The sequence below is a fragment of the Chrysochloris asiatica genome, unplaced genomic scaffold, assembly GCF_000296735.1.
Source record: "Chrysochloris asiatica unplaced genomic scaffold, ChrAsi1.0 scaffold00154, whole genome shotgun sequence".
Lineage (NCBI taxonomy): Eukaryota > Metazoa > Chordata > Mammalia > Afrosoricida > Chrysochloridae > Chrysochloris > Chrysochloris asiatica.
The window spans coordinates 3,469,875-3,484,546 of record NW_006408672.1 but is presented as its reverse complement, the minus strand read 5'-3'; the positions used below and the strand labels follow the sequence as shown (position 1 = coordinate 3,484,546).

At 41.2% G+C, this 14,672-nt stretch overlaps 1 protein-coding gene across 1 annotated transcript in view; it reads right to left on the bottom strand.

Moving 5' to 3' along the window:
- C2CD2 (C2 calcium-dependent domain containing 2) overlaps window positions 1-14,672 on the bottom strand; it is a 102,862-nt gene that overhangs the window by 25,363 nt on the left and 62,827 nt on the right. Inside the window, exons 5-8 of the mRNA XM_006870854.1 lie at window positions 11,666-11,788; window positions 6,889-7,012; window positions 4,566-4,674; window positions 943-1,007 (exon numbers count right to left, since the gene is read on the bottom strand). Coding sequence (XP_006870916.1) covers window positions 943-1,007; window positions 4,566-4,674; window positions 6,889-7,012; window positions 11,666-11,788 — 421 coding nt within the window. The remainder of the gene's footprint in view (window positions 1-942; window positions 1,008-4,565; window positions 4,675-6,888; window positions 7,013-11,665; window positions 11,789-14,672) is intronic.

Sequence of the window (14,672 nt, the reverse complement as noted above, 5' to 3'; positions counted from 1 at the left end):
ATTTAAAGATGATCTCAGAGCAACAGTTTCCGGGTGAAAGTCACATATCATAGGTCCCGTATCAGACTGGCCTGGGATGAGATCTTGCTGGAACCAAAAGGAATGTGGCCAGGAATGGGCTACTGGCCATATAAACAGCAGCCCCACACTGAGCTCATCCCCACCAATCTCTCTGGAATGTCAGCTCTTATCTTACAAGTACCCTGAGTCACAGGATCAAGGAAATGGTCTTAAAATACTTACCAATCCCTGGAACCATGGATTGTTTTTTTCCTAGGACACTAAATTTGCTCTTGTTAAGTGCTGTTCTGATTCTGCTCTGACTCATAGCAACCTATAGGGTTTCTGAAGAGCAGCTGGTGAGTCTGAACTGCTGACCTTGTGGTTCAAACCAAACTTTCAGCCCAGTGCCTTATCCCACAGTGCCACACCAGGAAGTAAGAAAATGGCCTGATTTCCATGTTGGATAAACCAAGGAAGTATCCCCCTCTCCACTGTGATATGTTTGTGAGGATGTTTAATGAGTCCCCGGGTGGCTCAAATGGCTAAGCACTCTACTACTAGTTCAAAGGTTCCTGGGTCACACTCAAGATCACAGCTTTGAAAACCCTATGGGGCAGTTCTACTCTACACATGCGGAGTCAGAATCAACTTGAGGATAACAATATCCACATCCTCTAATAGTTACTTTCTTATATCTCAAACATGTATCTAGTTGTAACCACTGTGTTTTATTGAACAAAGAAACATACTCCTTCATCAAATGCTAATAACTGAAATTGACTTTGGACCCAATATTTCCTTGTGAGAACCCAGAGTGGATTAGGGAAGGGGTCATTTGTTTGGTCAGGTCCCCACCTTGTCTAAATTCCCCTAGGCTGGGTCCAGGTAGTTAGATGAGTTTCCCAACTATAGGGCCTCCATCCAATGCCCAGCACTCACCTTCTGAGGATCTTCCATCCTCTGAAAGATGCAACTGTAACTCCTTTGACTTGGCGTTCAATTCACTGTGGGAAGAGATAAAAGCTGTGAATCCTTAAAAGTGGTCTATTATTATTTTTTTAAATCGTATTTTTTTCTGATTATAGAAAGGAACACAGCATTATCAATATTTAAGAAATGATGAGACATATAACCAATGAAATAAGGATGATCCTGCAACCTTACTTCCCAGAAATAATCTGTCAACAGTTTGGTGAATAGTCTTCCAGAGCTTTCCAGCAGAGCTTTCTGCAGTGATGGTTATGTTCTACATTTGTGCTGTCCAATACAGTAGCCACTAGTCACATACAGATACTGAGCACCTGAAATGTGGCCAGTACAATAAAGGAACTGAAGTGATTTTGTTTATTTGTTTTTAATGAACTTAAAGAGCCACATATGGCTACTAACTACTGTATTGGAAAGTGCAGCTATATAGCTTTTTAAAAACAAAATACGGAAGATAGCATACCTCTCTCCTCCTTTGAAAATTTCCTGTTTTGTTTCAAACAAGTTATCATGGAAATTTCCCCTTGGCCTGGTGTGGTGCTGTAAGATCAGCACTGGATTGCTAACCAAAAGGTAAATAGCTCAAACTCACCAGCGTCTCCTTGGAAACCCTATACAGGGTTGCTATGAGTCAGAGCATATTCAATGGCACTTAACAGCAACAACATAAATACAGAACAACATCATTTCAATGAGACATCATTTCTAGACAGTATTCCACTATCTAGCTCAATGACATTTTATCCAACCAACCCCTTAGTAACTACCCCTTAATACGGGGTTGGCTATATCTAATTTTTTTAGAATTATAAACAGTCTGAAATAATTATACATATATCTTTGCATCTTATATGATTATTTCCTTAGGAAAACTGTAATTGCCAAAGAACACAGACATGTAAGAAAATTTTAAATATATGCCAGTCTCCAGAATGGCTGCTGCAATTCCTGTAGCCACTTATGATTATCTTATTCTTTACACCTATATGTAAGATGCAAACTGATTTCTCTTTTAATTCTGGCCATTTATACTTCGTGTTTTTATATTTCCAGTTCAGAAATTCTGCCCAGTTTTCTCAGGATGCAATCAAGGAAGTGTCTAAAATTTTATTAATGATTTATAAAATTCTTTACGCACATACATGTGCACACGCATACACATGCACACATTGGAGCATTTTCTTCCATTATCTTTTTCTAATGCTTATTATTTAAGCATCAGAAAGTGACTGGTGTCTCATCAGCCACTTTACTGAACTACAATCCCTATTATTATTTTTCTAATATTATTTATCTCTACCTTGTATCGATTATTATTTCTAATAGTTTTGATTTATTTTCTAGAGTACTCCAGATATGCAATAATATTATCTGCAAATAGTGATTATTTTTGCCACTTCCTTTTAGTTTTCTTATCTAATTGCATTAAGTAGTACTTCCAGAACAAAACTGGACATTTTTCTTTTGACTTTAGTGGAAATGCTTCTGGTCTCTATCTTTTACCATTTATGTTATTAAAGAAGCATCCATACGTTTTCTTTTAATTAAGAATTTTTAAGACTGGGAGAGGGTATTATAATGTCATGGAATATATTCTGAATATATAGAGACATGATAATATATGGAGACATTATCTGGAAATATAATACATCTCATTAATAGATTTCCTCATATTAAGCCATCCTTTAAAATTCCTGGATCTCACAAAATTTATGGCCTCGGAAATCCTATACAAGGTTGCTATGAGTTGGAACTGACTTGACAACACTTAACAACAACAACAACAAATTCCTGGAATGCACCCAACTAGTCTGGTTCTATTATTTTTAATGTGGTGCTAGATTCAACTGGATAATGTTTCATTTAAATCCTTACATCTCTATTTATAAGTGAACTTTGTCTATACTTTTCTCTTTTTCTTTTCTCTGTCACATATTGGTTATCAATCAGTTTCCTTCTGCTCTGCTCTGAATGGGTGTGTGTGTTTTAAAGCAATCGGGAAGTCCAACAACAGTTCTACAACCACAACCTGGCATGGGGCTGTAAGCAAGGAAGAAATCTATACCAAGAAGTACTTTTAAAAAGAAATCTAAGTCTAATTTTTAAAATGGGCAAAGGATTTGAATAGACATTTCTTCTAATAAGATACAGAAACAGCCAACAAGTATATGACTAGTGGTTGCCAGGAGCTGAGGTTGGGGTGGGGGGTTAGGGAATGATTACTTATGGGTAGAGGGTTTTAGTTATTGGTGAATTATGACCTCTCCTCCAATGTGTTGTAAATCCTAAACAAATCTGTCTTGGAAGACGTATAGCCAGAATGCTCCTTAGAAGTGGGAATGGCGAGACTTTGGCCTCTTGTATTTTGGACATAGTCTCAGTCTTTGGAGAAGAACATCATGCTTGTTAAAGTGGAGGATCAGCAAAAAAGAAAAACACCCCAGAGGAGATGTATTGACTGGGCTCAGACATAACAATTGTGAGGAAGGTACAGGACCAGGCGGTGTTTCGTTCTGTGGTACTTAAGTTGGTCCTGATTCCTTGGTACCTAACAGCAACAAATGCCTCTGGTTATAACCCCATTTGGGAATGGGTTGTCTTTGTTATGCTACCAGACAGGAAAGGATATCATGTTTCGTAAGGTGGAGGGTCAGAGAAAAAGAGGAAGACCCCCAACGAGATGGATTGGCCAAGTGGCAGCATGGATAGACTCAAGCATGGCCAACAGTAGTGAGGTTGGCCTAGGATCGGGCAGTGTATCGTTCTGCTCTGCATAAGGTCCACTATGAGTCGGTACCGACTCGATGGCACCTAACAACAATAGCAACAACACGTTTTGAGTCAAGCTCTTTCGTGATAATAAAGAGATTAAACCAGCAAACCAGAGAAGCTGAATGAGGGGAAGAGATGCCAAGCCACAAGAAGATTTCTCACGAGCAGACGCTCAAAGACACGAGGACCTTCGCCCAGAGCTGGCAGAGGGAGAAAGCTTCCCCTCAAGCCGTACCCTAAATTAGGACTTCTGGCTTCCTAAACAGTGAGAAAATACCTTTCTGCTTGTTAAAGTCAACTACTTGTAGTATTTCTGTTATAGCAGCACTAGGTAGAGGGTCAGAGAAAAAGAGGAAGACCCCCAACAAGATGGATTGGCCAAGAGGCAGCATCGATGGACTCAAGCATGGCAACAGTAGTGAGGTTGGCCCAGAATCGGGCAGTGTTTCGTTCTGCTCTGCATAAGGTCCACTATGAGTCAGTACCGACTCGATGGAATCTAACAACAGACAACTAAAGCAGTTTTCTTCTGGGGTAATGAAACTTTAGAAACTAGAGAGATGCAGTAGTTGCAAAACATTGTGAATGTACTAAATACCACCAAATTGTTCACTTTCAAAGAATTCATTATATGTGATGTAACTTTTACCTCAATTAACTGAATGCTACTGTGGTTGCTTAACCCATACTAATTTTTGAGGGGTGGGGGGCATATAAACAGTGCTAAATGATTCTAGGCCTCGGCAGACTTGAACAGGTATGCTGTGGAAACACGAGCCCATGGTATCACAGGATGTACTCACAAGGTGAACTCTTCTTCCCAAGTGAGGTCAGTAGTGTTTTTTGCTGGCGAGCTGGAGAAGCTCTGGATGGGGTCGTTCAGCTGAGCTGTGCACACTGGGCGCATGTGGTCTATAATCAAACAATATAGGCATGGTATTGGCTTTTACTTAAGCCTTAAAACATTTTGTTTTGTTTTACATATACAGAAAGGTTGACATTAGATGACTAAGTTTCTGGATTGTTCACATCTGCGAGTCCATTTTGTCTTTCATTTGTCATTTACAATCTCCCAGAGCACTGCATTCATTTGAAGCTATAATAACTCTTACCTAAACTTGATGTCAGCAGCTTGGGACTGACCCCAGGTGTTTCTGCTCCTCCCTGTGAGCACCTCTGGCTGCAGACACAGCCTCTGAAGTGGGGACTTCCCTAGGGTACTAACACTATAGCAGAGGCATGCCCTAGCTTTCAGGCAGATGACCTGCTTGCCAACAAAAGGGCTAGTGTTAAGGCTCTGTGATGGCTCCCAGATTTAGGGGTACCACCTAGAGAACCCATTTCCATACTCACAATGGATCTATGTATTTAAGTCCGTGGATGGGGCAAAGAGCTCACGAACTTCGTTCTTAGAAAGTTTGGCCATTCAAATGTATCCAGGCACTTTGGAAGAAAGGCTGGGCAATTTACTTCTGAACACTCAGCCACTGACAACCATATGGAGCACAGTTTTATTCTGACACACACAGGTCACTACAAGTCAGAACTGAATTGGCAGCCTGTGATCTTTTATTTATACTTAACTCAGCTCAATCAAACACCTCTTTTAGGGTATTTGATCCAGATAAAGGAACATTTTACTAATGAGCAGTTGCTTTTGTCGTACGACACAAAGCCCTGGATATGCTGTGTAATCAATAAGCATGAGACTATTTTGATCCTTTCCCATGCACCAGGCAAGTATTAAGTATTTTACGTACACAATCAGATTTAATCTTCACAATAATCCCAAAGACTTGAACCTTGATGAGAACAGACTGACAGAGGGGAGTAGCAGAGCATGTCCAGGCCAGAACTAGGACTCCAACCCCAATGCCTGACTTCAGGGAGGTCACGCTCAGTTAATAAAAAGCATGGCCTTCAAATGGCAGCATTCAGGCATTTTTCCCCCCAAAAAATCACCCACCACAAGCTTTACAAGAGTCTTGGTTGTTAAATATGGCCAGTCTATAGTGGTTACGAATTGGGCTGCGAACTGCAAGGTCAGCAGTTCGAAACTACCAGCTGTTCTGCGGGAGAAAGATGAGGCTTTCTGCTCCCGTAAAGATTTACAGCCTCAGAAACTCTGTACAGGGTCGCTATGAGTCAGAACCAACTCCACGGCACACAGCCACCACCACCATACTTTTAAGGAGCCCAGGTGGCATAAAGGGTTAAGCACTCAGCTGCTAACTAAAAGGTTCGAAGCAACCCAGTGGCTTTGTAGGAGAAAGACCTAGTGATCTGCTCCTATAAACACTACTCTGTGGAGCAGTTCTGCTCTGTCACTATGAGTTGAAAATGACTTAACGGCATCTAGCAACAGCAGATCTGTACTTTGGAGCCAGGTAAAGACGCTCCTTGCAAATAAATACATACAACCCCTAACATTCTTCTATGGTAATAATAATAATAAATTCCTATGCTTAGCAAAATTGAATTACAATGGAAAGACATGCATCCTATGCAGGATACACACATTCTGAACCTGAACAAGAATTCAGAATCACTGAAAAGGGGGAGTCTGTGTACAACAATTATGTTTACTCAGATACTATTGTTGTTGGTAAGTGTTGTCAAGTCGATAACAACTCATAGCAACCCCGTACAGGATGTAAATCTTTTTTTTAGGCTGTAAATATTTTCTAGAGCAGAAAGCTAATCTTTCTCCTCCAAAGTGGCTGGTGGCCTTGGACCACCGACCCTATGGTTCAGAGTCCAGTGTTTATCCTACAAAGCCACTGTGCAACCACAAATCTCATAGCACCCCTGATGACCTACTGCCCCCTAAGACCCTGCGATTTACCTACAAGGTGGCTCATCTTCTAGGAAAGACGAGTTCTGTCAGGACATTAAAATGTATCTATGTGGTAAATAGCAAGACTATAGGAAAAGGAATACCAGTGACCGGAGGTCTTTCTTGACCTGGCTCCCCAACTTGAGCACCTATATCTGATGAAGCCACAGGAGCAACCAAAGGCCACTTAGCACTGGGAAGCCAGTTATTCCCAGCTGGTGCTCATATTTCAGACACAGTCTGGGTTCCCCACCATCATCCCAGAAAGCCCTCTGCCAGGCCATCGCTACCTGAAGCACCAGAGTCACTTAGCAGCGAGGCTTTGATGTTCTTCACCAGCAGTTTTAGCTCATGAGCCCGTGGTGGTTTGGGAGGGCAAGATTCCTGAGGAGCAGTGGAAGCGTGTTGTAGAGTCTGTGGAAAGAAAAACAAAGGGCATGACCCATGACCCCGTGGGAAAGGCATCAGGCTGAGGAGGCAGCCACTGGACTATTATGTGGGAGGTGGGTGGGAGGGAGTCTTCTAGAAAACCTACAGCCTGAATCTTTCCTTTTTGCTTCCAAGTCATCTCTGACTTCTGGTAACTCCATGTTGGTCACAGTAGAACTCTGCTCCATAGGGTCTTTAAGAACTGGTTTTCCTGAAGTAGATTGCCAAGTCTTTCTTCCAAGGTGCCCCCAGATGGACTCCAACCTCTTATATTTTGGTTAGCAGTCAAGTGTATTAACTGTGCGCACCACTCAGGGACTCTCATGGGAAGAAAGGGTGTCAACAAACCAGGACTATATCCCTTGTTTGGGAGTCTCTGATCTCTCAAATAAAGCAAATGAGAATTGTTAACGTCTTTGGCCATAGAGAATGTTTTCCCTGAATCTCGCTGTAGGTTTATCCTGGGAACAAATTTTGTGATGAGTCTACAGTCTCTCCTGGGCAATGCATAAGAGAATCAGGGCACTGTCTTGCAGCGGCAGGTGCCCTCTTCCCACAGCTCACAGCTGGATGAAATGGCTAGGGCGCTGCAGCCATGCTCATTTCCCACCCTCAGCCAGAGGTCAGAATTCTGGAGAATGAAGGGCAGGTGCAGCTGGCTGATGCTTCGGTCTTCCAGTACCCTACAATTAGCATCAAGGCATTTCCAACAAAAAGCAACCCCACAGCTGGAGGACCCTACCTTCATACTAGCAGGTCACAAACTAGCTCACAGTTTAACTCTGTGTTGTGGGTTTTCCTTAAGGGGGCTCCTCAGTTACAATGTTGGGAGTTTTGGAAGCAAAATATTCCAGGCAGTGGTATCAAGTGTGGACCTGACCTCAGAATGCTCTTTGGACAGAGTGCAAAGTGACATCTCAAATGACCCAAGTATTGTAGAAAATGCCATTCTGAGGCAGAAGCTGCCGACTCAGAGCTGAGGTGGGCCAGGAGCTCAAGAAGCCATTGTAAAAGTCCCTGAAACCCAGGCACATGGGCACTGGAGACTGTATGATCCACATGCCTGGGGTAGAGATGACATACTTTCTTCAATTGTGTATTTGTAGACTATTTAGAGAAATACAATATGCAAATTTATTTAAAAGTATCACTCAGTCTATGGTAGCTTTGGTCATCTTATTTTTTTCTAAACCAATGTATTCTAGATATATACCACTATTATGTGAAGTCCCTTCAAAGTTGACATTAGCAATTTATTCACATATTTATGATCAGGAACTGCTGATCTGAAATAAGTCACCAGGAAAAAAGTTCAGAAAGGGTAGATACAGAGACTGCCCTCACCTCTAGGGAAGCCTGGCTGAGCCCTTCCTCCTGGGAGACTGCTTCCAGCCTGCCCTGGCCCCCTGGGAAGCTTGTACAACATCCATGAGTAAGGACCACACATCCTCATCTGCTCACCCATCTGCTCTTTCTGCTGAACTGGGAGCATCAGGAGGGCAAGAATGGTTTCTGATATTCTCAAGACCCCCAGTGCCCAGAGCCGAGTACAAAACATGTATTCAACTGGGATTTGTCCAAGGAACCAGGGTCTCCAGACTCTACACACTAATGGCTGTGTTACCTGCTGTGAAAAAGGACCAAAAGTCCGCATCATAAAAATCATCTAACCATACTATTTCCAAACAGACATCACTGAGAACTAGAGGATAAAGAAGGATCTTCTACCATGCTACATAAAAACTGCAAATAAGTATAACACATATGTATTTTATAAGGAGACTTGGTGGTATTATGGGATAAGCACTGGGCTGCAATGTTTGCACTTCAAACCCACCAGCAGCTCCACAGGAAGAAGATGAGTACCTGTCTGTCCCTGTAAAGATTTATAGTCTTGGCAGCTCTATACAGTGTCACTGGGTCAGACTCAACTCACTAGGGGTAAGATTTTTGGTTGATATGTTATTTATGTATAAGAAACCTGGATGATACAGGCAGTTTATGGTTGGCTGCTAACTGAAAGGTTAGTGGTTCAAAGTCTCCCAGTGGCTCCATGGAAGGAAAGGACTGGCAATTCACTTCCGTAAAGATAACAGCCAAGAAAACCCTATGAAGCAGTTCTACTCTGTAATGTCTAGGGCTAAAGGTCAGGGGTTCATACCGACCAGTTGCTCCTTGGAAACCCTATGCAGGATTGCTATGAGTTGGAACTGACTTAATGGCACTTAACAACAATATATATATGTGCATATACATACACACATACATGCATGCATGTACTTGCATGTGCATCCATGGAGAAGCCCTTGTAGTGTAGCAGGTTATAAGTTGGGGTGCTAACTGAAAAGTAAGCAGTTTGAATCTATTAGCTCCATGGAAAAAGATGAGGCTTTCTGCGCCTGTAATCAGCCTCAGAAATCTGATAAAAGGATTACTATGAGTCAGAACTTACTACACAGCTTGCGACCAAATATACATACATGCAAATACACACAAACATATATGTTGTTGTTGTTAGGTGCAGTCGAGTTGGCTCTGATTCACAGCAACCACGTGCATAACAGAACCAAACACTGCCCAGTCCTGCAACATCCTCAAAGTCATTCCTATGGTTGAGCCCAGTGTTGTTGCCACAGTGCCGATCGATCTCATTGAGAGTCTTCCTCTTTTTCACTGTCCCTCCACTTTGCCAAGCATGATGTCCTTCTCCAGGGATTGGTCCCACCTGATAACATGCCCATCCTCACTTCTAAAGAGCACTCTGGCTGTACATCTTCCAAGAAAAATGTGTTCATTCTTCCAGCAGTCCATATTTAGTATTGTTCACCAACACACCATAATTCAAAGGCATCAGTCCTTCAGTCTTCCTTATTCATTGTCCAGCTTTCACATGCATAAGTTGAAAGAGGGCTTTTGCAGCAGATTTGCCCAATGTAATATGTCAGTCAATTTCTTGACTGTTGCGTTCATGAGTGTTGATTGTAGACACAAGTAAAATGAAATCCTTGATAATTTCAATCTTTTTTCCATTTATCATGATGTTGCTTATTGATCCAGTTGTGAGGATTGTTTTCTTTCTTTTTATATTGAGTTGTAATCCATACTAAAGACTGAAACACTTTGATCATGAAGTGTTTCAAGTCTTCTGCTTTCAGCAAGCAAGGTTGTGTTACCTGCATAACACAAGTTATTTAGTGAGTCTTCCTCCAATCCTGATTCATATAGTCTGTTTTCTCAGATTAATTGCCAATCATACAGATTGAACAAATATGGATAAAACAAATATTCTGGAATACCTATTCTTCACAATGTTACACATTAGTTGGTTATGATCAACACAATCAAATGCCCTTGCATAGTAAATAAAATACAGGAAAACATCTTTCTGATATTCTCTGCTGTCAGCCAAGATCCATCTGACATAAGCAATGATATCTCTCACTCCACATCCTCTTCTGAATCCGGCCTGAATTTCTGGATTTGCCTGTTGTTGAATGGCTGCAACCATTTTTGAAGTATTTTCAGCAATATTTTACTTATGTATGATATTAATGATTTATTCTCTCTCTTTCTTTCTCCATAAATATTTTGTTGTTGTTGTTAAGTGTCTTCCAGTAGGTTCCGACTCATAGTAACCCTTTATGAGGTTTCCAATGCTATAAATCTTTGCAAGAGCAGAAAGACTCATCGTTCTCTCAGGGAGCAGCTGGTGGGTTTGAACCACTAACCTTATGGTTTTCAGTCCAGCCTATCCACTAGAGCCACGACATGGTTTACATAGTTCAGAGTTGAGAAAATTAAGGTACCTCAAGCAAAGATTTACAAATGTACTGTCAAGGGACATTTGAGAATGTAGGCCCAATGAGATTGATTAGAGCAAAGGGCAAGTGCTCTAGATAATGATTTAACCAAAGAATCAATGACCAAATCAGATGGTACAGAGAGAACATAGTCGGGAGGGAAATGGCAGTATGGTCAAGGGGTTACACAAAGGAAATGGGCCTAATTAGTCCAAATTAATGCTCTGCCTATAAGAGAGAAAGTGGTTGCTACAGGCAGGATGTTCTTTAGACGGTCTGGTTGTTGTCCCCTGGCTTGGATGAAATAATCTCAGCCTGTCCAATGCTCCTTGTTCTACCTGTTTATGGCACCATATTCTTAGGACTGGTTTGACTTCCTGGAATCTCCATTTGGGAAAACTTAAGGTCTAAGATGGCAGGCTCTGAATGGACAATCAAAAGTCATGTATGTTCAGTGTTGTTGGGTCGGTTCCAACCCAAAGAGATTCTATATAGGGTTTCCAAGGAGCAGCTGGTGAGCCTGAACCACGGTCAAAATGACTTTGCATTCCAGTGCATTAACCCCGAGTGCCACACCAGGACTCCAAAGTCATGTATGGGCACCAGAAAACCAGAGACCCAGCACTAGATGGAAGTGGTCCTATGCAGAGCTGTCCAGGCTGGGCAGCGTAGCCTGGACAGCATAGTACATCTTCCTTCTATACTGTGAATGACAATGACTGATCAGTAAGCATCCACACATCTTGGCTTTGCCATGGAGATGGAGGGATGCTGGAAATGGACAGGTTCTCCAGGACAGGTGTGCATAACAAACACCCACCTCCTAGAGCAGGTTTACCTGAACTTCCTTGACACCCATGGGCTTTGTGCTCAGAACCACTGATGGGGAAGCAGAGCTAACCAGATGCTTCAAGAGATCCTTGAGAGTTTCAGATATTGTACTGGTCTCAATCAGCTTGTCCTAGTGAAAGAGGAAAGAGTCATTAATAATTTCATCATTAATCACTTGAGCAAAATTATAGGCAAAACACACAGCTCTTTACACTATGTCTCCAGAATGAAGCAAACTTAGAATTGGGTCTTTTATTTGTTCTTGCCATAGTCAGAGCATGGCCAAAAAGCTAGTTGATCATTCTTGTCTGGGAGAAAGGGCCCTTGTTACTGAGTTCAGAAGCAGTCATGCTCATTATTAAAACATTCTGAAAACAAAAACAGGTGCAGCATCACAGAAATGTTAATATTCTATGCATAGCCTTTCTTTTTTTGCCCCACATAGTTTTCCTTTCTTGTATAAGATTGGAATTTTTTTTTTGGAAATTAAAAAGTATTCAAGGTTCAAAGGGAACACACAAGCAGGCATGCAAGTTTGTTGGTGACCTCGTTAGTCTACATGTAAGTGGAAGTGGGGGCAAGGCAGTAGTGAAGGTATGGACTGAGTTCAACCATGTTCCATAAACTCCTGTTGACCTTGAGATGAGAAACAGAAGAGGAAAGGATGGTTGGTCCATAGTTTGGGGAGAATTGGGAACCCCTGAGCCCACGGACACTGACCTAGTCATGGAGGCCTAGAGCTGATAGCATCCAACTGAAATGAAGTGAGGAGAGATACACAAGAATGCCCAAACTTGCAGATAGTACCCATTTGACCTAGCTTTGATGGCTTGATGATCAGAACTGGACTAGAGGAAGATAAATTTGATATAGGAAGCAAGTATAAATTGCTACAATTTGATGAACTTGACCTATACTTATGAATGTTGTAGTTCAAAATACCAACCAAGAGGGAAGGAGTCTTGACATCAAGGATCAAACCTATCTCTTCTGTATATAAGGTTGATAGGGATGGGCAACTTAGACATTGTCTACCTAAAATGGGGGCAGCTATAAAGACATGAAGTGGCTGACTTAACAGATTTTCAAGAGGCAGTTTAGTTTCAGAGGTGCAGGGGAAGGTAGAATCCCCACTGAATAGTTTTCATCTTGTCTAGATGGGTCTGGTGAAAGGAGATGGGGATAGGATTCTTTTGATTCAATAGTGCATAATTGTTATCATGACTAATCGTGATTGTCAAAACTATAAAGGTAGAAGTTTTGTAGCAAAAAGCGGGGAGTAGTTAAACTTACAGTCCAGGAACAGAGGACCCTAGGACCATCAGAGGAGAAGAGCATGAGTGGAATGTGGGACCCTATTCAGAGAAGCAGAGACACCAGAGATGGACGCAGAGATGAGGACATGGATAGACAGAGCAGCTGAGGACTCTAGACTCATGGAAAGAAAAAGGCTGTGGGCTGGCAGCCAGGTGCTGGTGACCAGGAAGCAGGCTCGCAGAATGTGCTCTTTAGTTGTTTAAATAATTATATATTTCTGAGTGTTTGTATGTACATCAAAAAAAACAAAAACAAAAAACCCCCAGAGGGAATAGAAGCAAATACTGTTAAATGATGATACATGTAGGAGATTGTAATCATTGCAATGAAACAAAATATGATAGGATGAGTGCAAAACCGATGTTCTCCCATGTAAACAATTACTAAATTCACAATGAAAACTTTAAAAAAATGTATTCAAGGAAATGAAAAGGCTCAAGAAGATAAAGACAAGTTTGTAGAAGAGCAACAAAGTCAAAGGACTTACGTTACCAGATATTAAGACCTATAAGGTATGACACTGTAGGATGAGTGCTGGATAGCTAACCATATGGTTTGGTGGTTCTAATCCACCACTGGCTTCTCAGAAACTCTGGGTCGCTATGAGTTAGAACTACCCAAATGCCCATTAATAGCCACAAATAAATAAACTATGGTGCAGCTACACAATGGAATCCGGCACAGCACAGAGGATGAACAACTACACACAACAATGTGGGTGAATCTCAAAACCATCATATTAAGTGAAAGATGTGCAGCAAGTGAGTAAAGCATGATTCCTTTACAGAAAGACAAAACCAGGCATCTCTAATCTATGTGGCATGCACAATTGTAAGATCACCACATTGGACAATTCTATCATCTGAGACTTGCTTCTTACAAGTGGGATACGGCAAACATGACAGGATAGACACTCCTCTGGCTAGGATTTGTTATATGGCAAGGGGGATGGCAGTCAAACATTATGTTATTTAAGGCTGTCTTAGGAGACTCTTGTCCCAAGGAACACTACCTGGCTTGGCCCAGAATTTTATCTGTCAGGCCATCTTACAGCCAACTGAGTTCAAATGTGTCATTTATTCAGTATTCAGGACCCCTACAAAATTAGCCATCAAAATAGCTAATAGTCACAGCATCTTTACAATGTCCTGGCTCAGGTCTACATACTTATACATATTAAATCATTTAACCCTCAAAATTGCCTTGAATATCATTACCCGCATTTCAATGATATGAAAATTGAGGCACAGTAATGCTAATTTACACACCTAGGGTCACACAGCTCATAGATGACTCTCTCTTTAAAAAAATAAATCCTAAAGTGATTTTTATTTGAATTCAAACAGTAAATATTTAGAACAACAGTTGACACAGTTTTAATTTCTGTATGAAGATCATTTGTTAACATCAGCTTAAGTTTTTGTTTTGTTTAATGCTTATTCTAAATCAGAAACCAATTAATTTTGGTAATGCTATGATTATTTAAATACAGTTTATAATTCAATCTCAAATATTGGACTATATGAGAATCATTTGGGAAATACAAAAAAAAGTTTGATTTGACGACCGAGGGGTAGGCTTACGGGGTATATCCTTTGGTTATTTGATGATGCATGGAGGGGATTGTAATCATGGCAATGAAATGAAATACGATAGGATGAATGTAAAGCTAATGTTCTCCCATGTAAACTATCACA